Below are 26865 nucleotides of genomic sequence, written 5' to 3'. Positions count from 1 at the left end.
TGCCCCGATTTTAGTCCAGTCCTCGTACTTGATCATTCCTCATTTAGAGGAATGTTTTGTTTATTAACCCACTTAACACTGACCTATAACTCATTCAAGCTTGAAAGAAGCATGTAGCTGAAGTGATGAAACCATGTTGTCTACACATAACAGAAAACTGAGCAAAGAACCAATTTTAAACTGTATCTTTAGGCACTTTGTTACCATCGCAGAAACACATAATTTCTTGATATTTCTTTAGTGTGAGCTATGAAAAATACCAAAGATAACACAGTTTAACAGGTGTAAAATAGTACTTGTGCATCGACAAGATGCATATCTTATTGTAGTTTTCTCTATGTCCCTTAATTTGAGGAACGTGGAAAAGTGGAGGGTAAAGGAGACATAGCAGGTCTACACAAAAAAGATCTTTCTGACCTTTCAGTTGATTCATCTACTATTTACCGAATCCTCATCAGAAATGGTCTCAGTGTAAGGATGGCTGTCAAGAAGTCGTGCTTAATAAAGGGAAAGTGGGAGGAAGGGCAGAGGCATGCCAAATTACACCAGAGCTGGACTGAAATTCAGTGTTGACAGGTCTGATGAATCTGAACTTGAAATTAATGGACACAACCATTTGTAATACACAGTGGATGCTCTGTCATGGTTTGGCGGTGGTGTTGGGATTTTGTCATCATTGTTGGAATTATGAATGCAAAGAAACAAGGTCAGATTTTGACTCACCATACAATACCATCTGGAAAGTGTCTGATTGGCAATAGTTTTATTTTTCAGCATGTCAATGGTCCCAAACACACAGCCAATGCAGTAAGACCATACAAGGAATGAAAAAAAAAAAAAAAAAAAAAAATCACAGAGTGGAACACCATCACTCATGGACTGGCCTCCATGATTCATGGCGCCCGGACCTCAGCATTATTGAAGCAGTGTGTGATCATTCCAACAGAGAACAGAGCTAAAGGCAGCCAACATCCAAAGAAGAGCGTTGAATGTCCTTCAAGACATCTCGAAAAATATTCCTGAAGACTCCTTAAAGAAATTACAAGAAAGCTGCATAAGTGTGTCAAACTGTGTGTGTATGTATGTATGTATAAATATAAATAAGTTATTCTTTTATAAGGTTGCAAGTTAAGATGAATAAAAACTACGGGCAGAATGCAATAAAATTCAAAATACAAAACTACCGAAACAGTAAGACATATAACTTATAGTCAGTATGCACAAAGGCTTGGACCTCTTGTTTCAGATTATCTGTGAAGGCATTCTAATGATGGCTGCATCTTGGGAAATGTAGTCCAATTTTAACACTTTGCTTACAACTAGAGATGGAAACACAAGAGGGAGCCAGGCTCTTTTTCTGTAGTTATGACTTTAAAACCTGCAAGACTCCCAACATTTTTTACTAGCTCTTGTCATACTTTTTTTTAAGAATTCAGTGGGTTTTCTTTTTAGCTTTTGCCACACTGAAATGTCTGTCTTTTACAAAATAACATCTCCTTCAAAATCCTTTTTTGCACATCTCTTTTTAAAAAACAATTTATTCGCTTTGAATACCTAAAACGATTAGGAATATACCGAAAATCTTCTATTATGTATTGTGACTGAAAACTTTTCTCTGAGTTCTGCAATAAAAACAACAACAAAAGAAAGCAAAACAAAGATTCCCAGTATTTCACGCATGGGATACGTGGTGCACCTGTTGATGCAGTTTTCCTCATCGGTGAAACAAACAACCAATCAGAAACGAGAACTCTCACACCCCGACTTGTGATTGGCTAAAAGTCTTAACAGGGTTTTCGTCTTCTTCTCGACTTCATTCATGTTTACATTTGTAGGTTATAGGGCTCCTCGGTCCTCCCAGCCAAGACCAAGAGCACGACACGCCAGCAACATTAACAATACGGAAGGCTGCTCGTTTAGTGTTACTCACCGATAACAAGAGGATACCACATCCATCGGTAAATTCACATTTTGTTTCCTTTTTAAAGCTTTTTAAAGCTGACCGAGCTGGGGAGAGGTCGGCGTTCTGTTGCCATAGAAACAACACGTCTAGCGTCAAGCTGTGCGGTCAGTTTTCTTTGCTAGACGTTTGCTTGATTTTAAAAGCACAGATAAACTTCTTTTGTTTTTGTTTTTTACTGCACTGGGAGAAACACTCGCAACCTATCACTGAAATTTAAATTTAGAGACGTTTTTGCTTAAAAATGGCTTGAGGATGGCTCCGAAAAGAGAAGCTCTGTAAGTCTGTGCCTCCTTTCTGCGTGAGCTTATCTTCACATTTCAAGTTAGCACCTCAACACCGTGGGTAGCTTAAATTAGAGAATAAACTTGATAACATACAATACTGTACCTTAAAGAAAATGTCCACCAATGCATTTTCTTTTGAATACTTTTTACTTTTGAAAAAAATAATAATAATAATAATTTGCGCCCTTTGTTTCATGCTAACCTTCAAAAAATACTTTCTAAACGTTACTGTGCCCGATCCACGCTTCTTTGCTACAAGTATAATCTAGGTGACATTTGCCAGTGGCAGTGCAGCATTTAAATGGTAATTGAAGGAATCAAAATAGTTACATTTGATGTAATGAAGCAAAACAAAAATATCTGTATCTGCAAAAAGAAGCTAAAGAAGATGCAAAATTAACACAAACGACTAAAATTTAATTATAACTAAAAAAGAAACCACAACAAGATTAGACAGCCTAAAAGGAAGTGCAAAATAAACATAAATAGCTTCAAAGAGAACAGGAACTGACTAAAAGTTACAATAAAGAGTTTGGCGTGTACTTGGTCAAAATATATATAGTCCTTATCAAAGCCACATTACAAAAGTGCTTTACAGGAGCAGCATACTACAGCAAGCATTGTGGGGAAACAGTTTGAGGACTAATCAGCTGTATGAAAAATGTACAGAAATTGTTTAGGGAATAAAAGATGGAACTTAGAAAGAAGTGACTGGCTTTTTTGATTTGATTTTCAGATTGTTCCAGAGACTCTTACTCTCATTTAATACATAGGTCAAATCCAGCCCAGTGGATGGACATTGGTTTTTACTGAACATTGTGTGGGTTATTGCTAGTTTTGCAGGCCCTTTTACTGACAAACTGAAGTAATATGTTTCTGATAAGGAATCGCCCTAAAGCTTTTCATTGTGATAACAGCAGGCTGACTGAATATGGAAAAACTCTTTATCCTTTTTGTATTGTAAATGTATGGGCCATAATTTATGTATATGTATTTCTTTGGTTTTATTGATCCACTAAAATTGGTTCCATGTGGCAAACAAACAAACAAGCAGCTCGTCACCCCTGCATTAAACTATAATTTCCCATGAGGCTCACACACATATCAGTTAAATACCTTGAACAGCATGTGCAGTCACGACTCGTCAGTTCAGTCGCTTGAAGCTTAGCAGTAGATCTTTAAAGCATCATAACAAAGGCAGGACATAGATAAGTGAGTGTGGAAGGGAGTAAGATGTCAGCTGATTATTAATTAATGTTGATTGACTGATTAATCAAGGCGTCTGATCAGTGCCAGCTTGTAGCCTCACCAGATTTTGTGCTACTCTGTCACCTCATCATTATTGTCCAGGCCCGTTATGTCTAATTAAGACATGTTCAGTAGCAAGGTACAGTGTCGTGTTTCTACTTTTTATTCTTCTTTGCCAAATGTTTGGCCTACATCTTCTCTTCTGTCTTCATGCTCCGGCTGAAGGTGCTTCGTTTCAGCTTGGCCAGGAAGATCGATGTCCAGCCTGTTCACTTACACCACACACTGCTGCAGCTCTTTTCAGCACAGATTTAAATTTAACAAGTCGAGGCGTTGAAAAGCACTTCTCCTATTTCACCGAACAAATGTCAGGGATTATACCTCTCCACTTGCTCCCCACTAAGATCTCTCAATCTTTTCAGGAGGGATTGGGTTTTTTATTTTTTGTCCCCACTGTTTCTAATTGGTCACCAGATCCACTGCTTGAGTCAAACTAAGTAAGTCAATCTGAGCTGATGATACAAATCTGCTTTTTTTTAAGGCTCCAGAGGTACAGAGATGTGGCTCACCTGTTTGCTTGTTGAGGAGTGTGGCAGTGTCTTAAGAAGCTCTTGAAGCTGAGATCCGTGATTCAAAGAGGTGTGGACAAAGGGGGAGCAACACCCTCTAATATCGATGACTTCACCAGTGCAGGTAAGTAAGAACTTTATCAAAGGATGATGAGACACTATTGAGCTGTCAGTTTATCAGATACACTAGCATAGAACTGAAAACAGTCAAATGCAACAGGTTTTGAGTGCTAAAAGCCCAAATATTAGTTGTCATTCAACAGAACCACAAACTTCACCTTAGAAATGACAAAAACTCAGCAGATTGTGTCAAGATATGTCCAATCATAATCAGGAAAGGCAAACTGGGGCGGTAGATTGCCACTCTCAAGGCTTCAGGTCTATGTCAGGGTGACGGACAGAATCATATGTCCCTTGGACAATCCTTGGATTCACGATTGCAGTTTTGTCCCAGCCCTATCTCCTCTCAGGGCTGTCTGAGGGCACATAAGAGTTTGCCCAACCCATCTATGTGAGTTTTGTAGGAAAAGACATTCGACCACATGCCTCTTTGTGGGTTGTAGTTTTCATGAGGTATTCAACCCCTGTTCCACCACAGTAAGAGCTTGGTTTGGATTAAATAAATCAGACTCATTACTGTAGATGTTGGACTTCACCAGGGCTTCCCTTTTTCAACAATTCTGTTCATAATTTTAGGATAGAATAGGTGCAGCCAAAGGTTGGAGGGTCTTGGGGTTTTATACAACGATGTTCTGTTGGTTTCATAGAGCAACAACCTGCAGCTTGTGCTGGGGTGGTTTATGAATTGGCTGGGATGAGAATTAACACCTCCATGTGCTAACAGGATGGAGTGTCCACTACAGGGCTAGAAGGAGTTTATGCTTCCAGTAGAGGAGTTTAAGTATCTCAGGGTTTCGTTCACAAGCGAGAGGAGATGAAAGCAGGAAGCTGACAGATGGAATGACACATTTGCAGTAATACAGATAATGTACTGATCTTATGTGATAGAGAAAAGTCAGAACGTGAAAGCAAAGCTGTCGACTTACTGGTCAGTCAAGGTCTGGGTCGACACACGACATAGTGGAGAGATTATGTCTCTCAGCTGGCCAGGGGATTACTTGGTATCCCCTCAGGAGAGCTGGAGGAGGTGGCTAAGGAGAGGCAGGTCTGGGTCTTTGTTCAGTCTGCTGCCCTCATGACCTGGATAAGTGTCAAAGTGTCTGAAAATGGATGGATGGCTGGATGGATGCACACGTGAATTATCCCAATACTGCTGAATTAAACTGGGTTAGTTTGAGTTACCATTCACCACCGAAATCAGTCAAGTGACAGAGTTCCTCTTTGAATCTTTTTGAACTGTTAGCAGTTTGTAGACTTGGATTTATTAGCTTGTGCAAATGATATAGACTTAATTTTGCATTTTTAATTAATTGAACTGAATTGAATTTACTTTATTTAAACAACTTGATACAATTGAGAAAGGGTTTTGCAGCCTGGTGCATGTGTATATGAGAAAAAATCCATATGAAGTTGTATGTATGTTTTTTTTTCTATGTATACTTTTTCTCATTTGCATTGCATTACACCAGTGTCAAGTTTTAGACAATACAGTGTATCCCCTCTAAACAATGTGCTTAGTGCTGCATAGTTTTAGTAAGTGTTAGCGTTGCATGTCAAAGTTTAGTCTGACATTTAGTCTGATGTTGTGTAGTGATAATTACCAGTTAAAGTCTCACTTTACTGGAGCATGCCATTGTTTGCTGAGGATTGGGGGCACAAAGGTGCTACTTATGTACCTGCTGTTGTTGAACACTGAAGGAGAGCCTTGGAGAAATCCTTCACGGGGCTGTAACTGAATCTGGGCTGAGGTCAGTGGGGTGTTTCAAGCCAGTGTAAAGCTCACAGTTCAGGGTCAGGATTATCCAGATCATTGGATCCGAGTGCTGTTACCTGGCACCGTAACCTCCCACTGTGTGTACCTGTGGTGTCCCTTTTTAATGCCACCAACCTGCAGTATTCTGTCACGATCATTACCAGGAGTTCACTTGAACTCACCTTGACCCTGTAAGACACCAGACAAGAGTCAGAGGCGAACGGCTGAGACGCTGCTGTGACAGTGACTCAGTTTAGGTCAGAATGCAGAAAGATGTTTACAGAAGAACACGTAAATAACCCGAGTTAAGACCTGTACATTGTCTTTGTGTATTTCACACAAAGCCACACTAATAGGATAGAATTATCCACGCTAAATGAATCGTATATTGTATACTGAGGACTAATTATAGACAACAGAGGTGTGTACTATGAACCAAGTTCAACATAGTAAGGCTTTCTTTTCATTGGCTTTCTTGACAAAAACAAGTCAGAGATAAGAGGTTATCAACAGTGTGTACTCCTCCTGACTGTTTCAAAATTGTGATTAAAGTCATAAAAACGACAATCCTTTTGCTATCAGGATGCGTCAGAACACTCTTCCTTGAAGAGATAAGCTTTTCAGAGTCAGTAAGTTTAAATCACCTCTGATTGTCTGATTTTAGTCTTATATTTTTAATCTTTATGTTTTGTAGTTTGTTTGTTTTTTTTAATATATGTGAATTGACATTTGGCTGTCTGGTTAAGTCTAAACTATCCTGCTTTCCGCTTCCTTCAAAGCAAGTTGTAAACCCCTTTAAATGTACTGCAGGAATAAAGTAAATTATTATTATTATTATTATTATTATTATTATTATTATTATTATTATCTTTTTTATTGTTATTTTAGATATAATGAAAAAACATTCAAAATGTTTGCTGATTGCTTTTAATTAGTAGTAGTAGTAGTAAATAATTTTCCTCTAAAAGTTATGTTTCTATGCAGCCTCTTTGCTTTTATTAAATTTCCCCCATATATCTCAGTTCAGGATTCTCTGAGTGCCATGTCTCTCTGCTTATACTTGCAGTGATACCTGCTACTTATATAAAATTACAAATAACTTGTGTGATGTTTATCTGGAAGAGTGTATTGGTGATCATTTCAGTGTGGTCATTTAGTAAAAGTGCTTTTAGGCTCGACAGTTTCCTGTCAAAAAACTTGATGATCAGGGTGATCGAGACAGCGAATGGTGCTTTGTGCTGCCTTTCTACTCCCAGTCGAAGGCAGGATGTTGTTGAGGAGATAAACTGTATAATATAAAAAGATAAATCTGTCACTTCAACAGGGAAAATGGGGAAGGGATACTACTAAAAGACAACATCTGAAGAATGAATAGACTGAGATATTTTCACTGGTGTCCATGTATTGCTTCCTTACACCACTTATGTGTATTTTTAATTTACGTTATAAAAAGCAGTAAAAGTAAAAAAGTGTCACACTTTAGCACTTCTGCTTGGTATTAGGATCATTTCCCCGTCACTGTGGCTGTAGTATTACCCACTCCCTGTATCTGTACTGCCACAATAACCCTTGAATGCCGGCCTGTGACAGCACGCTGACAGCCAGAGCACTCACCTGATGAGAGAGATGGAAACAGAAACATGATTCCATGCGTGCACTTACAGCATGTAGTTTGTTCTATTTGATTGAATTTCATTGTGTGGCTGTATGGCACATACCATTCAGAATGAGAGATATGAGTGTTGGAAAATTGATCATTTTTCTGTTTGTGTCACAATTTCATGAAGTTTTTGGCATGCCTTGCAGGTCAGCTGAGCACATGTTTCTCATTCAGGATGGGTCTACCTCTGGACAGCCCAGAAAGAAACACCGACACACATAAATGTGAGCAGCGGGGTGAGGGAGAGGAGAGCGAAAGCCAAACTGAATCTTACAAATGCATTCCGCAACCCGTCAACAAGCAGAGAAGGAAAAGCAAGAAGAGGTACTTTACTGCAAGAGCTCGTCCATACGATGGCAATTCTGAAAAAGTTTGAACGCTGTATAAAATGTGAATGCAAGCAAAATGCAATGTTTTGCAAAGATCATAAACCTGTATTTTATTCACAAAAGAACATGAACTGAGAAAATGTGCCATTTTTTTTATAAAAATATTAGCGCTTTCTGAATTTGATGGCAGCAACATGTCTCAAAAAAGTTGGTAAGGGGCAACAAAAGGCTCAAATATATTCTTAAATTGGTAATCTTTCCAGAATTAAAATATTTATTGAATTTATTGACTATAATTAAAACAAAAGAGAGAAACTATAAATTAAAAATTAATCTAATATGTATACAGATCATAAAATGATACCTTTGAAATGTTGGGTTAATTCTTTTCAAAGTTTTGTTAAGTGGGTGTAACTCACTATTCTGTAAAATTGGCTGCTTTGGCTCCTCCAACCAGACAAAATTCTTTCAAAAGAGTGTGTCCATTATTCAAATTGCACTTCCAACCTTACATGGGTTGATCGTGAACCTATGAGTTTTTAAGATGAGAAAAGTAATAATTAAGAAATGTCAACTTGGTAACTGAAGTTAAATGTTAATTTCCTTATTTTTGTCATGTGTTAATGTGTAGCTGCAGGGTGCAGACTCAGAGGCAGGACTGCACTCAAAACAGCTTTTAATACAAAAATACCAAAACTCAGACTACACAGAAATTAATTATATGGACAATATATGCACAGGAAGGAATCAGGGCAGAGAGGAAACACCTGGGCAACCCGGGTGAAGAGAATCTAACTGATGAGAGACACATGAGAAAAGGGACTATCAAAAATAAGACATGAGGCCCAGACAAGACGCACAAACTTGACACAGGAACAGAGTAACAGAACACAGAGACATGACTGAAAGAGGACACAAGACTAATCTGAGAGAACAGACAACCACAGAGCACAGAGAGAGATCACAGATGAAGATAACCCAATATTACAAACTAAACAAAGAAGATAAACAGATACACACTATGACCTTGACATGAAACTGGACACAGACCAAAGGCAAACAAATACAGAGCCAAAGACTGACTACTCACAGATACAGAACAAGGGTGACACAAGAGTGAAACTAACACTGATACAGAACTAAGGACCGGAAATATAAATAGCAAAACTTGGAAGTACAAGGAAAGCAACATTAAACTATAAAGACAACATGCCATGGAACAAGAAAAAATCCAAAAATAAACCAAAAAACATAAAACACATCACCTAAAAACCTAGGATGCTAACAGTTTTGAGTGTGGAGTAATTTAGAAGGATGTCACGTGAACTCAATATAAGTATTTGATGCCAAAAAGAAACATTTTACAAGTAATTAGCTTAATTAGCAACAAGTTGTTAACATGATGGGGCTGTAGAGAGAGGCTCACCTCAAAAAAGCGTGATTATAAATTGTGATACAGATATCAGGATATTGTTACGGTCAAAATCAACATTAGATGCCTGTGTGATCTTTGAGCCCTCAGGTGGCACGGCCTTAAAAACAGGCATGGTTTTGTCATTGAAATACACAGACTACACAGGCTCAGGGACACTTCCAGAAAACACTGTCTGTGAACACAGTTCACCGTATCATCCATGAATGGGATTAATCCATATGCTACCTATGTCCATTTAATTCTGGATCCCTTTTTGTAATCACCCAGCTGTGCTTGAATTAGAATATCCCCAGAAATGTGCTCTTAGATTTCCTTCCATCTTACTTTGTAATTTGAGTTGCAACAGCAAAATAGAGCCCCTAATTGTGCCAGAGTATAATAATCTTTTAATCACAGTAATGTAAGCTCTCCCTTGCTCTTTGCCAGTATAAGAGTTTGAAATCTTATTCTGGGTTTTTCCCTTGCCAACTGTAGCACAATAATAATTTCTCCCATTTACTGAACTGTTTGTCATTTATTTCTGTTGAGAGTGTTTGGAATAGATATAACACGTTTGATATGTTTTCAGTGTTCTATTGTGAATAAAATATGTATTTATGAGATTTGCATATCATTGCACTCTGTTTTCATTTACATTTTACACAGCATCAACTACTTCTGGGGTTGTACTTTTGCTGTTATCTCCCTTTGCAGGTATATTAACTGCCAAGCACCCTGTCAGTTATGATTCTATAACTCGTCCTGGAGGCTCTTAAGGTCTCTTTTCTCACTTATCCTCATCGTTCAGGAGAGCAAAACGAGGCACTGTGCAGCACAGCAGATGTCTGTCCCTCTTTCTGTCTCTCTTGTCTTTCAGATGACTGTGGATCAACCTCACCAACTGCAAATATGAAAGTGGTACGTCTGCTAGAGATCACTAAATCATATATGTCCAATTTTAAGTTGTTTCTAGCTAGACAAGGCTGAATACAAATACTACAGATGTCAAATAGATAAAAGCATGTGGACAGTGCTTTTTCCATTTGGATCTCTGCTGTAAATCCTTATTTTCATCATATATACAGTATTATAGAGATGTATGATCATATTGAGCGTGGGCAAGTTTCAAATAATGAAGTCACAATGCACTAAAAGCTCACCCTGATTTCATCATTGAGTGTTTAGTGTTTAATGTTTCAGACAGCTCTAAACACTCAGTTTCATATTTTATATTCCTCCTCTCAGCGTGAGCAGGGAAACTTCAAATCTGCTATTTACGAGGGGCAGCCAATCAGAACAATCATGGCTAAAAGGTTTCAGGAAGTTGATTAACTGAGGGGTCACACAAGGCTCGATATAAAATAAATGTATAAAATCCCAAATGTGAAATGTGAAATATTCACATGATTACTTAACAGACTTTGTAAAACACATCAAATTCACACAATACAAAACAAAAAGGTTCAGTAACAGATAAAGCATCTAATAACTGCACAGTAAAATACCACCAATAATCCAGTCCTACTTTTAAAACTGCCAGGAATAAAAACAAAAAAACAAAACAACAACATCTAAATAATAACGGTAATTTTTATAAAGTTTGTCTCACTCTATGTATTTAATTTTAAAAAAAAACAGCTTCTTTTTTTTTACAATACACTTTAAAACACTGTACAAGCAGAGAGGGGCCTCTGGTTGCCTGTGGGAAACAGATGGAGCGCTGTTAAGATGCTAAATGCTTGATTTGTCACAGTGTGGCGAGCTGCTCGTAGATACGGCCTCAGAGAGGCGATGGACGGTGAAGATTGGACGCTGTTCTGGACCGACTGCTCAGTGTCTCTAGACCGTGTTAAGGACATGAAGCGTTACCAGGTAATCAATGCACCTAACTAACCTAACACCTCCATCACTGCCATCATCAGAAAAGATTATTGATGCTTCATTTGATTATTTATTGATTAAATGTGTGATTGTATTTGTGAAGCGGAAAATTGATCAGTTTCTTCAAACTATGACATTTTTCTAAATATCTTTACCAATGAAATGATGATGTACATGTCCTTTTTCAGTCCATGCTTTCAATTTGCCATCATACTGGGTAATTCGATGCAGTCAGCCTGACTCTCTTTGACCATGAGTAATTTATTAAAGTAGATTTGTTCGAGATCCTATCTATCTATCATACATTAGCTAGCCTACATTAATATTATTTAGGTTTCTCTTGTGTTGTCAAAACACTTCTGGCCTGTTGCAGCATGGATATTACACCACTGGAGTTGTGCGCTGGTGTCTAGCACTGGGACTTTGGTAGCGGTTGTGGGGTGGGAGCTCTGTGTATCAGACTTGTTTAAAAGATGTAACTAACTACTGTGATATCACCCAGTGTTTAGTGAAGTCTTGAGCTGAGTGTTTTTACCATCAACAGCGTGGTGTTTTTAAACCAGATGTTACAAAAAGCCATGGACATCTACGAGCTACTTTGGGTTGTTCCTCTATTTACAGGGGGTCACCGCAGTAGGTCACTCTGCATGTTTGATTTTCTAGATTTCTTTTATTTATTTATTTTTTCTTCCTGGTTGGGTTTTGCGTCTCCGTTTGGGAAACCTTTCACTTGTTTAAACCCATCCCAAAAAGAGCGATGAGGCCAAGGACTGTCTTCTCATAGACTTCTGTTCATCTTGAGCTGTTTGCAGTGCGAGTCATCACTCCCTGCTGGCTGTTAGAAATAATGCAGGTTTAAGGCACTTCTGCACAGGGTTCACTATTCAGGCTCTGGAGCTACATCTACTGCATCTGCTACACTGTTAGGTGTGTTCTTCTGTTGCTCAGTTGGGATCGGGGGAATTTGAAGTCTAGATCACAGATGTGGGCTCTTTGCCATGTTCCTCTTGATATTTCTGAGCAATATGTCTGAAAGCAACAGCAACATAAATGCCAGGACCTGAAATTCCAAGCAGAACACTCCATGATCAGTGCTTGTGATTTTAAATTGGTGACTGATTGTTTAATATATATTGTAGGCGACTGTCCTGTAATGCCGTGTAAACCTGTCTTTGCAGAAAATAAACCATTTCCCGGGGATGAGCGAGATCTGCCGCAAGGATTCTCTGGCCAGAAACATGAACCGCATGCTGAAGCTCTTTCCCAAAGATTACAACATCTTCCCCAGAACATGGTGCCTTCCTGCAGAGTCAGTCTGCACTTTCCACTCTGTTTTATTTCCTCCCAAAATCTATCTACCACATTTTTGAAAACTACAAAATAAAAATAAGAAAGACAAAAAACCCTCTAGTGCACAAATTCAACAAAACAAACAAAAACAGAAACAGGAGTTTTGTTTTTTTAATTATTATTCTGGCTCTAAATCTTCCACGTATTTTAAAAAGGATCACTAAACCTTTTCAAACACCTCTTATGTAACCTTCAGTATTAATATAATTCTTTCTCATCCAGTGCGTGACGTTAGATCTGTGAGGTTTCCCCCCCCCCCCTAAAACAATGTTGTTAATATTTAGGAATTAAAAAGATAATAGGTTCACTCATCTGTGTTCATCCTCTCTATCTCACTGCAGTTACAGCGACTTCCATGCTTACACCAGGGCCAAAAAACACAAGACGTATATCTGTAAGCCTGACACCGGTTGTCAAGGCAAAGGCATCTTCATCACCAAATCCAGTAAAGACATCAAACCTGGAGAACATATGATCTGCCAGGTTTACATCTCCAGGGTGAGCAAACGGGTGCAACGCATAAAACACCTGCAACAAAATGCACAGTGTATGATGCTTTTTCTGTTCTTTATAAATGACCTCTTCAGCCTTTCATCATTGATGGGTACAAGTTTGACCTGCGTGTCTACGTGCTCGTGACGTCATGTGACCCATTCAGCATTTTCATGTTCAAGGAGGGCCTGGCTCGCTTCTGCACCACAAAGTACAGCGAACCAATGCTCAGCAATGTGGTAAGAACTGTTGTAAGACTGACCGGTGCCTGGGCTGACTTATAGAGACACACTTATTTAGGTCCAGTTAACTCTGCATATATCTCTGGAAGTAAATCTATGGAGAATTTTCAGAATAAAAGCCCCAAGTTAGTGATAGGAATTTGGCAGAATAGTTAAAATGGTCAGTTTATCTGTTTGTTTTTGTTTTTTTTATATTTTGTATCTTATTTTATTTGATTTTGATTTTATTGATTGTTGTATACGTGTTCCTGTGAGTTTAATTACTTAAATAAATAGTAACTAGTCTCTCTAACATTAGGATGACGTGTGTATGCATCTCACCAACTATTCCATCAACAAGCACAGCGAGAATTTTGTCCGTGATGAGGATTCTGGGAGCAAACGGTGAATACTGCTCTCACTGAAGATGGTGCATGATGCGGTACATCGCCAACGCTCTTTAAAGAATCCGTGTTCATTGTTGTTCCGTTCAGAAAGCTGTCCGCCCTGAACAAGCTCCTGGAGTCCATGAACTACAGCACAGAGAAGATGTGGAGCGACATCGAGGACGTGATCATAAAGACTCTGATCTCGGCCCATCCCATACTCAAGCATAACTACCAAACGTGTTTCCCCAACCACACCACCGGCAGCGCATGCTTTGAGATCCTAGGCTTCGATGTACTGTTGGATCACCGGCTCAAACCCTGGGTGTTGGAGGTGACAGACCAGTTACACAATACTGTAAAACAAGCATATATGTGATTGTTACTCATTCAGCCTCACTTTCTCATGTTCTGGAAAGCCGTATGATTCTTGACTGAAAGGTTAGAAAAACATTATGGTCTATTTTCTCTGTCAGCTATCTCCAGGTCTTTACTGAAGCTTTATTCCATTAACTAAAATATAAGCCTAATGGAAATATTCTGCATGTGTTGTACCAAATATACCATTAATTTGTTGTCTTTGGGTCTTTGGTAGCCTGATTCATGGACATGTTTTAATCCACAAATCAATACAGTCTCTCAAGTAGTCTATTGGGATGCTTTTGGGTTTTTTACTACTCATATTATTTTCTTTAAAAGTCTGTCTTTTGACAAAATAGCCTTTATTTATTTTTAAATAAAGGCTATTAATCCCAGCTTTAATCCCAGCCCATTCTTCAATGGTCTCTCTCCCAAGCTTCTTGAGATTTGTTTGTCTTCTGGGGACAGACCTTGGTCTTAAGTTCACTTCACAGATTTTCAATGTGATTCAAGGCTTTTTTCCAGGCCAGTCAATAACATTCCCTTTGGTCTTCTGAAGGTAGTTCTTTACCAAGATAAGAGCCAGATGAATGCCGGGACACGTATAAATGACACAAACACATCTGATCCCAAACAAATAATAACAGTCAAATTCTGTAATTAAAGAAAAAATAAAAGTTAGGGTATGTTTGTATTTTTGAAACAACAACTGGGTGTGAGGTCGACATTTGCATTGTGCCCTTTATAAATCTTATAGATCTTGAATTACAAAAAAGTTGGGTAAACATGAATTGGTGAATGGATTAAGTTAGCTTGAATTCAGCCAAATTTGTTCAGACCTGTGTGTGTGTGTGTGTGTGTGTGTGTGTCTGAATATATTTATGTCCAGGTGAATCACTCCCCAAGTTTTACCACTGACTCCCAGCTGGACCGCGAGGTGAAGGATGCTTTGCTGTACGACACTCTGGTTCTCATCAACCTGAGCGCTTGCGATCGTCGTAAGATTACTAAAGAGGAGAGACGCAAGGTGAAGGAAAGGCTGCAGCAGCACCGCTCCAGAGAGGCCAGGTACGGTGAACAGATATGGTGTGAAGTTTTCCCAAGGTCACACACACCACACATCTGTAGTGAAGGTTAGTGTTTCCGTGTGTGTATTTTATCGGCAGGTCAGAGGAGCTGCGTCAGTGCCAGGCAGCCACGGTGAAGCAGATGGAGAGGTACGAGGCCAAACACCTGGGAGGCTTCAAGAGGATTTATCCCAGAGAGGGAGGGGAGAAATACGACAAGTACTTTAAACACAGCAGCTCGCTCTTCCACGAGACGGCGGCATCAAAGGCCAGAGAGGAGTGTGCCAGGTACCTCCAGCGTGCTGTCAGTACACTCAGTACAGTTCAGCAAAGAGCAGGTGCTGCGAGTTACGCACAGACCGTTTCTGAAGTCATCCACACAGACACAAAGAAATAAGTAAAATAAAAAAGAAAGCAGAGGGAACACTCCAGTGCAGGGAGAACTGAATTATTCTGCCTAGTTTCCATATAAATACAGACACTTGGGTAATAATAATAATTTTTATTCATACAGCACTTCTAACATTTATGCAGGAGAACTAAATTAACATCTCTGCTGTTATTTAAAGGGATAGTACAGTGAGAAGACTTTATAAAATAATATTTATCACAAAAAGACCACAAAGATCGCAAAAAACTTAAATTTCTAGCTTAACCTGTGCGAGGTAATAATTTCTCATCTTGTGACAAGTGGTAGAAAAACTTAGCTGATTAGCAAGATGGATGATAAAATGAACATAATAAATAGGAAAATATAAATAATTGGAATTTATCATAAATCTTTTTAATCACTGTATGTGTGACGATGTCCGTGCAAAGTTTTTGTTCAGACTGGCTCGCTCAGTAACGAGGTATTAGGTTATATACAGGCATAGATGCATATAGGCTACAATCATTATAACAAGATATTTACTCCTTACAACTGATAAATTTTTATTAATAATTTACATTAAAAAATGCAAAAAGAATCTGGATCAAGTTTTTGTAATGTGAAGATCCAAATCATAATAAGTTTAATATTTTGTGATTTTGAATTCTTTGCTGGTAGATTTTTATGAGCTCTGTGAATTTTAATTTACATTTCAAGATGTAATCTTACAAATTGCTTGACTGATAAATAAAAACACTTACATTAAATACAAATATTAAATATTTTTGCAAATGTGTTTGCTGATTGGTAATAAAACACTGGACAAATATTCAAATATGCAGTGTGCTTACTTACTAAAATCTAAATTAAAGATAAATTGTGATTTTTATTTATTTTTTTTTATTTTTTATTTTCCAATGAAGGAAAAGGAATAGACGACATTTTAAATATTTTATTTGGAATGTTGCCTAAAAAATGCATAGCAATTCATTTATCTATTTTCCGCACTAAGGCACACTTAAAATCCTTGAATTTTCTCAAAAATCGGCAGTGCACCTTATAATCTGGTGGCCTTCTCTATGAATTCTGGCTGTGTTTACTGACCTCGAAACGATTTTATGTGGTACACGGCGCTCAAAAATCTGTCAAAAAATGTTTTAGGACTTTGCTAAGCTATGAAGCCTGATGGATTGTCTGAGCGTTATGGGTACTGTAGTCAGGAGCCTTGCGACTCATAGTAATCTGGGTCCAAAACTCAGTCGCGTCAGGCCCCAAACGAACACTGTGTAAATTATTTTATCTTTAATAAAAATGATCAGTGTCGCTGCTTTACCAGGTGTAACAATTAGGTTTAACATCCAGGCATCCATGAAAACAGAATTTATTAAATTTAACGGAGTTAGAAGTTAGCAGGAAGGTAGCAGAAAGTTAGCTCGCTAGTTACCTAAACATGTTACCAAGCATGTTCTGACTGAGAGATTTCTGGGCAAAAATAAAACGTACAGCTCTGCTATCACTTCCAACATGAATGAAAACAGAAAACTAAACAGCAGTGACGTTTGTAGGGTTACTGAAGTTGGACTAGCTGGTATATAATGCTGTGCTAGTGATCGCTAGCGACACAGCTATGTTAGCATATCAAAGCATAACACAGTGAACCTGGAGAATGAATGCTAACTTTTTTCCACTTGCTATAAGTTCCCGGTGTTTGTTTGTTTTGACAAATGCAATCACTTGGAAAATTGCTGTATACCAAATTTCAGTAGGGGAGAACAACTGAGATAATCCAGCCACAATATGAGGTTAGTCATTAATGTAAAATAAGATAACCTTTATTAGTCCCACACATGGGAAAATTTGTTTTGTTACAGCAGAAAGTGGACAGTGCAAAATTACATAGCAAAAATTAGAAAAACACTGGAACAACATATACTGTTGTTCCAGTGTTTATAGAGCAGCTACCAGAGAATTCAACATTAATGAATCAATGGTATGGAAGTGGAAGAAGCAAGAGGAATTAGTTGAGTAATGTTTGACTTATCTGACTGTTTTGTTTTGTTTAATGCGCTTTATAATCCGGCTTGCCTTATGTATGAAAACGGACCCGTTTGTCGACAGTGCACAGATCCCGTGCGCCTTATGGTCCGAAAAATACGGTACTATGATTGCAGTTCATTTAAAGAATTTTTAAATAATAAAATGAAAATCTTATAACATGAGACTAAAATGTGCCCCTAAGTGGTTCTCTGGTGACCTTTTTAAGAAAAATGTGACTGCATTTACATAAACATAACCGTTTAAGAATGTAGCTTCATATATTTTTGTAGCTTGCATCAAAGTATTTAAACCCAAGTTTTCAGAGTTCAGTGTGAGTAATGAGATACAGCTATTGTTAGAAAGTCGTGTATTTAAATGCAAGTAGAACTAAAGAACAAGACATCAGTGATTTAAAAAAAATAAAATAAAAACAGCAGACTGTGATAGGTGGATGAAAAAACATGCACATAAGTAGTATCACTAATAATTAAGCACAGACTAAACTGTACTACAGTACAAAAATACAGTACAGTACGAAGACTAGTAAAAGAAAAATGCGATTATTGTTTTCAGTTTTCTTAGTAGATGTTTCACATAGGTCTTAAAATATTCCAGATTCCAGGATCTGTGGAAGCCAGTTCAGGTGGTTGTGATCCTCAAATCATGACCTTGTTCTAAATCCAATCATTTTTATTGATGATGATGATGATGATGATGATAATAATAATAATAATAATAATAATAATAATAATAATAATGATATATGAATCAATAATGCAAATATGTTCTTCCAAATGTGGATTAATTTTGCCTTTTTAAAAGTGGAAAATATTCGTGTTCTGTATATAGACACAAATCAGTCAATCTATTACATACAGGTTGTCATGGCACCAAAATTGAAAGACAGCTAGAGAAAGTAATGACAAAGTGCTCAAAGTTTTTTCTGAGACCATTAATGCAATTGGGTCCTAGTTTCTATTAATTTTGGTTCCCTATTGTATTACTTGTTTTTTTTGTTTACTTATAAATTAGTTTAGTTGTATAAGTTCCCTTCTTGTTCCCCAAGTCTCTTCTCTGTGTTTTTTTTTTCTCCTTTTGTGTCTGCTTTGTGAAGTCAGTTGTGTCTTTGTGTTTATCTTTTTGTGTGTTTGTCTCAGTTTTAGGTTTCCTCTTTTATTTTTCTAGTCCCTTGTCTTACGTGCATTGTGTGAAGTTTTGTTTCCCTTTGTTGCATTATTAGATTCTGTTCACCTGTGTCTTTTTTACCCCAGATGTTTCCTCTCTCTTTACCTCATCTGTGTTTGTCTGTAAGTCCTCAGTTTTACTCAGTTCTTTGCCATGTCCTCCTTATCCCATGTGTTCCCCCTGGCGACTCCGTTGTGAATCCCTCGCCGCTGCTCTACATTAGTGTGTATTCTGTATTTTTGTCCTCAGCACTTCCTTCCTTAGGTCACATCTCTGTCTTAGGAGCGTTTGGGTCTGTCTCTTACCTCCCGTACAGATAATCCATGAAAGGCTGATGCAGAAAAAAGTTGAGGCCATCTCAGTTTTGATTTGTCGCTCCTGGAAATGATACGTAGCCAGTCGCTTCTTTGCCGGTAGTGTGATCACACTCAGCTGTACATGCAGACATGCCTCGGGGTGATTTAATATGTGCAAACATTATGGAATAATTGAACAAATTGAAGGATTTAAACCTGTCCTAATAAAACAGAATTTAATAGTGCGTAATCCTGCCACCAAATTATGTGCAGTCATGGAATAAATTTCCCTTTAAGACACTGATGACACTCCGCTGCATGTGCCTGTAATTCTCACGTTATTAAATTAAAAGGCCCCTGTGTCTGCCATGAAAAACTGGGTGTCACATCGTTTCCTGCTACTAACTATGATTAGCCAACAGTTTAGATAGCAGTTTGATCAAATAGTAGAGATTCTGGACAACTATGATTTCTCAAAGGGCAAGTGTTTGTCGTCGTGTTCGATCCTGCTCTCTGCTGTGATCGTCACATCGAAGACCACCTGTTTCCACCTACACGCTTAAATCTGCTCTGCTGTGTGCTCACTTTCATGCAGACTTCTCAGATATTTCCTAAAACAGTCTTCACTTGTCTTCATGACAGTTTAGTTGTTTTTGTACAGCAATGCCATGGTCTTTTTAGTGCAGTTTTCTGGTTTCTGTTTTTGTTAATACGCTCAGTCCCATATTTATCTCTCTACAATAGATACACCTTCAGCTTTCTTTGTATTTCTTGAGCTCTCAGCGAAGGCGGTCGCACTTTCTCCTCTCCTCCTCACCCTTATCTTCCCTGCTTCGTCTCTATGTCCTTGTCTTGTCTTGTGTGAATTTACTTTCCCTGGAACAGTCTCTCACTGTCGTTCTCTAAACCTAAAAGAGAATTATGGATTTGATCAACTGGTCTCTGAGTGCTATTGACACCCTTAACGAGAAGTCGGGGCTCGGGAGAGCCTGAGTGCCCTGGAGGGACTTTCCCTGCCGGTTACACGATGGACGGGTGGAGAACTGGAGGACCGTGTGCCTGGCGGGACTGTCGATCGAGGACGCTGAAGATATCTACCTATTCGGAACCATGATAACAGGGTTCATGCTGATCGGCGTTGGCTTAGCCCTGGTTTATCAGAGAAATAAGAAAGCGGAACCGGCTGTTCAAACCCCCACAAGGCTGCCCGCTGGATTCGAAGCGACGGGACGAGGTGCGACCTCTCACAACGAACGTAATATGGTCAACACCTTGGAGACGCTTACAGCTGCTGTGAAGGCTCAAAACAACACCATTGAGCGTATGAGGGGAAACATCAGAGAGAGGCCTGCTCAAAATGAGACCCTTGAGCGACAGTTGGAAAACATCGCGGAACGGATCACTGCAGTTGTGAGGTCTCAGAATCAAAAGACTGACAACACCACGGAACAGAAGTTTAATACCATCATGGGGAGGCTCGCAGCTCTTCAACGGGAGATCGAGAGACCAGCCTCGGAGTGCTAGAATTCGAGCTGCTCACAAAGGAGAAATCAACAATATTCAACATTTGGACACCACGGCCCCAGCTGCAGGCCCAAGGCTGGAGCCCACCAAAACAACTCCCTGATAACGACTGTGTGATGACTATTCTTCCCGCCCCATGAAGGACACCTGGATTGGCTGGAGGACTGTTTACTTAGCCTGATAGGCCGAAGGACACTGTCTCAGCTAAACTATGGACACGCACACACACACACTTACACTGATAAGCACTCACTCATCCCCCTCCCTTTCCAACGCCTTCGATGCTTGTGCCCTACCGGGGATGATAGCAGTCAACTGGACCAGCACAGATGCTGCAGGACCGGATGCGCTGTCTACGCCGGCTCTCTCTTACCCTTTACCCGCCCCTGTTGCTTGTCTCGTGTTTCTATGGTGTATTGATAGTCATGTGCTTTTGTGCTGAGGTGTTTTTTCTTTTATCAAACTGTTCTCCCACTAGGAGCTCAGTCTGAGTGGAGTTTTTTTTTTCTCCTCCTCTTACCTCATGTAGTGTATTTTCGTTGTTTTTTTCCTATCAGCCTACCTTCTGACATGTCTGCCCAATGTGATGTTTGTGTAAAGTTGGTCAGAAGGTTCCTTTGTGAGTGCGCATGCGCCATTAGCGTGCTGCCTGCTGTAACCCCTAATTTCCCTCGGGATGAATAAAGTATTCTGATTCTGATTCTGATTTTGGGTTACTATTCCAGCCGTGTCTCCATGTGAGTTTTTCACCTCTGTGTGTGGTTTGGTTCTTTTGTTATTTGGTGTTTTATTTTGGTAGTCATCATTTGTCATCTGTGCTTTGTATTTTTATTCCTCCCTTGTGATTGTGTTAATTAAGTTCCTGTTTCCTGCATTTCATGATAAAAAGGAACCAAATGCACAATATATATAAATATAAATAAAGCAAAACATTAATGGCTGATTCCACCTAAAAACTAATTTAAAAGTTGAAAACAAACATTCTGTCTTTTTATTTATTTATTTTTTAACAAAATAAAAATGGAAGATGAGGAAACTAAAATGTAGAGACAACAGAGTGCATCATGGAGACAGCAGGAAAATGTGAACAGGCAAAAATCTGTTTCAAAATAAAATACAAGACGGGAAACCAAAATAAGTTGTTCTCTGCATTAAAAAAAGAAAAAGAAAACAAACTAATAATAATACAATTATAAGTAAATGTGGATGAGATTTATCAGATTTAACTGGTTATTTTACAGAAGTGATCACTGGAGTTTAAGTTTTTATTTATTTATTCAAATTAAGATTAATGGACTTGCAGAAGGATCCGAGTTTCTTTTTCTACACTCAATATTTGTCCTCTGTGGGTTTTTAAAAAAAACAAACATCTAAAACAAGAGTACCATAATAAAGCTAAAAAAGTGATTTAATTTGTTTAAATACTTTAAATTATTCTCAAAGTGGTTCTGAAATGTGTGCTTTTATTCTTTTAGGCAACAGCTGCAGGAGCTGCGTCTGAAGCAGGAGCAGAATGAGCACTACCAAAGGAGAGGCCGGAGGAGAGACTCGCAGGGGGAGACTGCAGGGGAAGGAGTCAAACCACGAAGGGCCCCATCAGCCCCGACCCCCATTTCTAACTGCGACCCAGCATTGGTGAGGCTGTGTTTGAAGATGCAGTACCCAAATGTAACCACAAGAGGGAGACACAGCTTCAGTCCGTGATGAATGGCTTTGACTCTGGCTGGTCTTTCTGTCAGAGTATTCTTTAGATTATCTAAATAATATTCTTGATCATTTTATTCAGTTTTAAATAAACAGATTTTATTTTCAGTACAGCAAACCAATGATATTCTCATATATTTTAAAAACCTGCATATACATCTTAGCAATAAAAACTATTTGATTTAAATGTTCTTTCCCCTCCAGCCTCCTGTGTCTGGCCTGTCAGCAGCTCCGGAGTCTGCAGAGGTCCAAGAAGAGGAGCAGGAGCATCTGGATAAGGAGGAGGAGGAGGAGAAGGTGGTGGAAGAGAGGGAGGAGGAGAAAAAAGTGGTATTAATAGGCGACCACGAGCAGCTCGGCGTGCTGTACCAGAGGCAAAAACTATTGCAGGACCTCGGGGTGGTGAGCCAGATCCAGCAGCTGCTGCAGGGCCACAGAGAGGGAGGGGGAGCAAACGACTTCTGCTCCCAGCAGCAGAGAAATCATCAAAGGCAACACAGGAAGGTAAGGCCTGACCACCAGTCCATGCAAAATAAACCATTTCTCATTTATTGTGAGTATTATTAACTGACAGTTGCCATCATCCTTTTTTATTTCAGTTGGATTCACTGACACATTTTTGTCAAAGGACTAAAGAGCAGGACATACCTGTGCAGGTACTCTCCAGCCAAATGAATCCACTGCTCTTCTTTCTTTATTTTAAATCAGTGCTCATAATCTTAAGAAATTAATCATGTCAGCTGCCCTGTCTCTTTAACTTTCAACTTTAATAGGTGGTCAGCCTTTCTTCCTCAGTCTTAATAGAGAATTAAAGGAAAAAGAACATTTTCTATGATTGTTTTGTAGCTTCTCATTCCTCACCAGGACTGCAACAGCACTTATTTTCACTGCTTATTTTCAGTTTTTATTTTAAAGATTAATTTATTTTTCAGTGTATTAAAATATTAAAAAGAACACTTTTAGTTTATTATTATATATGATTAAAACCCCCAGCAAATTATCATTTATGAACAGCCTGAACCAGTGAAAACGTTTTATTTTTACTCTTATAATAATTAATAGTTGATTAAAATCCATGATAATTAATGTTGTTTTGAGCAACAAGTTGATTTAATCCGTTATTCTTTGCATGTCTGTTTGTAACACATAGTGTTATTCAGGCTTTGCTCTGGATTTTGAGTTGAAGAAACATTTTCCTCAGCATGCAAAGCTCAGGTTGTTTGTAAATTTGATGGTTTTTACCTCTGAAAGTGATGAAATCCAAAACACATCAGCGTCAGCGGTTCAGCAGCGGTTTGAATATATAAACAGCCAAAAATAATCATCAGAGGAGAATGAATGAAGTGGGTTAACAGTTCATAACCCTGACTGATAATTCACTGTGCTGAATAATCATTATGGCACAGAATCTAAACGGCATCGTTTTATCGCTGTGTTCGCAGCAGCTCGGGTCCGTCATGACTCAGCAGCGTTTCCTCCGGCCCACTGTGCACCGCAGCTGCCCGAACGGCGAGTCCAAGAGCCACGGCAGAGCGGGAGAAATACGCCGGATCGTCAGCCCCCAGCAGGCGTCCTGGCCAGGTAACCATACTGAGATCTCAGGTCAGCCACAGAGAGGTAACGCTGGTTCATTTTCAGCCTAACAGCCAGCTTCTGCAGGCTTTTCTCTCCAGCTCCTGCTTCCTGTTTACTAAGGAGGCTTTGGTACGACTGTAACACTGGAGATGTATAAATAATACTGAATTTAATGTCTTTTCCCCTCCTGCTGTTTTCTGTTTTCCGAAACATGAACATCACTTGAAGAAAATGTAGAAATACATTTTTTTTTAATCACCAAAAATGCATAAAAAATTAAAATACACGGGAGAAGTGTTTAAATCTACATAAAATGACCATCTACCATTAAAATTACCATGAAAATATTAAAACATTTATTTACTGTGTCCCATTTTGGTTTTTTTTTTAAAACATTTTTATAAATAAATAATCAGGCTGTGCTATTAGTTTAGGAAAAAATCTGTTGATATTATTTCATTTGCAATAATTTTCACACACACATAATTAAAACATCAGAAAACACAATGGGCTCTTGTGGAAATGGTAATAGCATTTATACAGAGATTTCTTTCTTTTTTCTTATATATTAACTATTCAGAGTGTGTGTGTGTGTGTGTGTGTGTGTGTGTGTGTGTGTGTGTGTGTGTGTGTGTTTGTCTCAGACTTCTTCTTTCTTCTGTTTTCAGTCAGCGACTCTCTGAGCAGCTTCTACACCGACGCCCGGTCCCGTCCCGGCATCCCGACCATAAACTGCATCTCCAAAGGAGGCCCTCGATGCACCAACGACGTGTCCCACGACCCCGACGCCCTGCGCAGCCTGCTCGTCATCTCCACGTGCGTCCCGCTGCTCCGGAGGCCTGGCTTCCCTCACAGAGCGACCCAGCACGGTAAAGGGCAGTGAGGGCAGCGGGACCGCCGACCTCACGAAGCCCCTCCGAGTCCAGACCTGCAGCTCTCACCTCACACTGAAGCTGCTCCACAGAGAAATACAAAGAGCCTTGAAGAGAGAAAATTCAGAAATACACAATGCCTTTGATGAACATGGATGTTTGTATATAGCTTTTATACCTGCAAACCAGCTGCCTGCCACTGAATGAGCTCCAGCTCAGTATTTTTTTTAAATACTGACTCTTTGTACTCAGATTTATCCATTAAATCTAACCTGATGCATAAATCTGAGATAGATGTTTAATATTTTTGCTCTGAGGATGAATTATTTCAAACAGAGTGCCAAAATAAAAGCATGCTGGGTTAACATGATATTGAAATCTTTTACTCTGGAAGAAAAAAATGTGATTCTAATAAACTCACTGATTTATATGAACATAAACTGGCTCAGCTAAACTGAAACTATTAAAGGTTCATTATTTAATATTAAATTTAGTTTGAAAAGCTTCACACTGGGGGACATTAAGGATAAAAGCCAGCTGCTCTCATGTTTGTGCAGTCAAGTATTGAAAATAACTTTATTTGCGCTGATGATCAATAAAATGTCTTTTTTTTCAAGTGATTTAGTTTAATCGTCTTTATTGTCACTTTCTGCAAAAAATAAGATTAAAAAAATCTACTTTTTAAAAGTAATAAATATTCTTTCTGTGATTACATTTTAACACATTTTTTTCTAAATAGTTTTAAATTTCTTTTTGATGGTGATTGCCTCCTTTCGTCTCGACGGCTTTCAGATAAGAGGCCATAAAGTTTTACAGCTTCTCTGGATCCGGTTTCTTTGTAGCTGGCTGAGAGCAAGGTACCAATAAACTAAAAAAAAAGAAAAAGATCAAATGCGTTGAGAAATTATTCGATATTATTTTAAAATGTGAGGAAGTGTTTTCATTACTGATAAATATTTAGTATCGAGTCCACTTGCATTATAAAGCGCCTGAGCTGTTTTCTGCAAGCTCCTGTGAAACTCGGGGGTTTACAGACGAATTTAATTAATTATAATTATATTTATCTTTTTAAAAAAATTAAAATCTGGGGGGTAAATTTAGGAGTCAATAAAGGATTAAACTATGGCCTAAATAAGACGGTACCTGTGGAAGTGTTGGGTTTTTTTGTTTGTTTTTTTTGTTTTTTATTTTAGACTTTAATGAAATGAAAACGTTAATTCATATGTTTTAACATTTTGTGTTTAAATCTTAGCCTAAATTTTAATGAAAAGGCGCTATTATATTGGACTTTGCGTCTCTTTGAGGGAGAAAAATGAAAGCGATGGGGAGAATGTTTTGTATTTCAGGAATTTATGGTTTTATTGCGTCTATAAATGTCGGAAATCCTCTCTGTCAGTGTAAAACACCAGAATACCGACTGAAAGAATACTTTAAAAAAAACAACAACAAATCAAATCGGAAATGACTCATTAGAAACAACAAGAAAAAAAAGATGAATACGTTTTTAAGGCCCAAACGAGGGAAAGTTTCATTCTGAAGTTGGGCTGTTTCAAGTTTTTCTGACCTTAAAATCCGCCTCAGGATGGCAGTTAAGCTCATTCCCATCTTTGGCCAATTTGATCTGGAGGAATTTCTCCACATTTGGAGAGATTATAATAGTCTTAATGCAAATAATCTTCACGCCTGGAGCCTTTTTATTTTAGAAAAATAAGAAGACTCAATCACCCGCGTCTGCGGTTTGGAGATTACATGATTATTTTTTCCTGAAAGTGACACATTTGACAAAATGCAGGAGGAAGGACTGGAGCCAGATTCACTTCCTGTTATTCGATTTGAATTTTTGGGTACGCGAATAAGACCACTGCCGTGGTTAGAGATCAATAAGAAGCTACAAACCTTTCTCCAACCAGATGGATCAGAACCGAGAGCGCATCCTTCCCCGCAGACCACCCTCACACCTCCACATCTTGACCCGTTTCTACCATATTGACGCAAAATTTAAACATTTCATTCTTTGGGAGAAAATAAAGATGGCGGTGAGGAAAGCGCGTCCAAAGCACAAAAACGGCCGCTGTTTATGAAAATTTACAACTTTGCCTTGGAAGTTTACGACTCGCCTGGCTCGGGGATTGGTTGCTGAGGGGTCATGTGGACAGCAGGAATGGGAACTTATTTCCCATGAGGTTATATTGCAGCTGCTGTTTT

General features: G+C 38.7%; 2 protein-coding genes and 1 long non-coding RNA gene across 6 annotated transcripts in view; 1 reads left to right on the top strand and 2 right to left on the bottom strand.

Moving 5' to 3' along the window:
- calcoco2 (calcium binding and coiled-coil domain 2) overlaps positions 1–4086 on the bottom strand; it is an 18270-nt gene extending 14184 nt beyond the window's left edge. Inside the window, exon 1 of one of the 2 annotated variants that reach the window (XM_004565855.5) lies at positions 4065–4086. The gene's annotated coding sequence lies outside the window, so the exon portion shown is untranslated. Of the gene's footprint in view, positions 1–3363; positions 3489–4064 lie in introns of those variants that run through there. The other variant, XM_004565854.6, reaches the window with a different exon arrangement.
- Positions 4049–25276, top strand: ttll6 (tubulin tyrosine ligase-like family, member 6). Of its 3 annotated transcripts, none has more exons than XM_014410631.4 (16): positions 4049–4188; positions 7744–7921; positions 10221–10258; positions 11094–11212; positions 12400–12515; positions 12913–13069; positions 13159–13302; positions 13604–13689; positions 13779–14004; positions 14920–15098; positions 15197–15385; positions 21985–22144; positions 22418–22717; positions 22813–22869; positions 23656–23794; positions 24433–25276. In XM_014410631.4, the coding sequence occupies exons 2-16, from the start codon at positions 7773–7775 to the stop codon at positions 24669–24671; spliced, it is 2298 nt and encodes a 765-aa protein (XP_014266117.1). In that variant the 5' UTR covers positions 4049–4188; positions 7744–7772; the 3' UTR covers positions 24672–25276. The 3 variants fall into 3 exon arrangements, with proteins under 3 accessions (XP_014266117.1, XP_012778656.1, XP_014266118.1); XM_012923202.5 differs by having other exon boundaries at positions 12400–12530; XM_014410632.4 differs by having other exon boundaries at positions 4051–4188; positions 7772–7921; positions 10218–10258; positions 12400–12530.
- Positions 24370–26865, bottom strand: LOC143419899 (uncharacterized). Its single transcript, XR_013099923.1, has 2 exons — positions 26557–26865; positions 24370–24767 (listed from the first exon to the last, which is right to left on the bottom strand). It is a non-coding gene; the product is annotated as an uncharacterized LOC143419899 (long non-coding RNA).

This window comes from Maylandia zebra, linkage group LG8 (assembly GCF_041146795.1).
Source record: "Maylandia zebra isolate NMK-2024a linkage group LG8, Mzebra_GT3a, whole genome shotgun sequence".
Taxonomy (NCBI): Eukaryota; Metazoa; Chordata; class Actinopteri; order Cichliformes; family Cichlidae; genus Maylandia; species Maylandia zebra.
The sequence above is the reverse complement of the archived record's forward strand: the minus strand, read 5'-3'. Positions and strand labels throughout refer to the sequence as shown.

Bases quoted from the DNA above. Each gene is read 5' to 3' on its own strand.
- ttll6 (XM_012923202.5), top strand. From the start codon at position 7,773: ATGGGTCTACCTCTGGACAGCCCAGAAAGAAACACCGACACACATAAA. The intron at 11,213-12,399 runs GTAATCAATGCA...CTGTCTTTGCAG, and splicing joins AGGACATGAAGCGTTACCAG to AAAATAAACCATTTCCCGGG. The intron at 22,870-23,655 runs GTACTCTCCAGC...CTGTGTTCGCAG, and splicing joins AGCAGGACATACCTGTGCAG to CAGCTCGGGTCCGTCATGAC.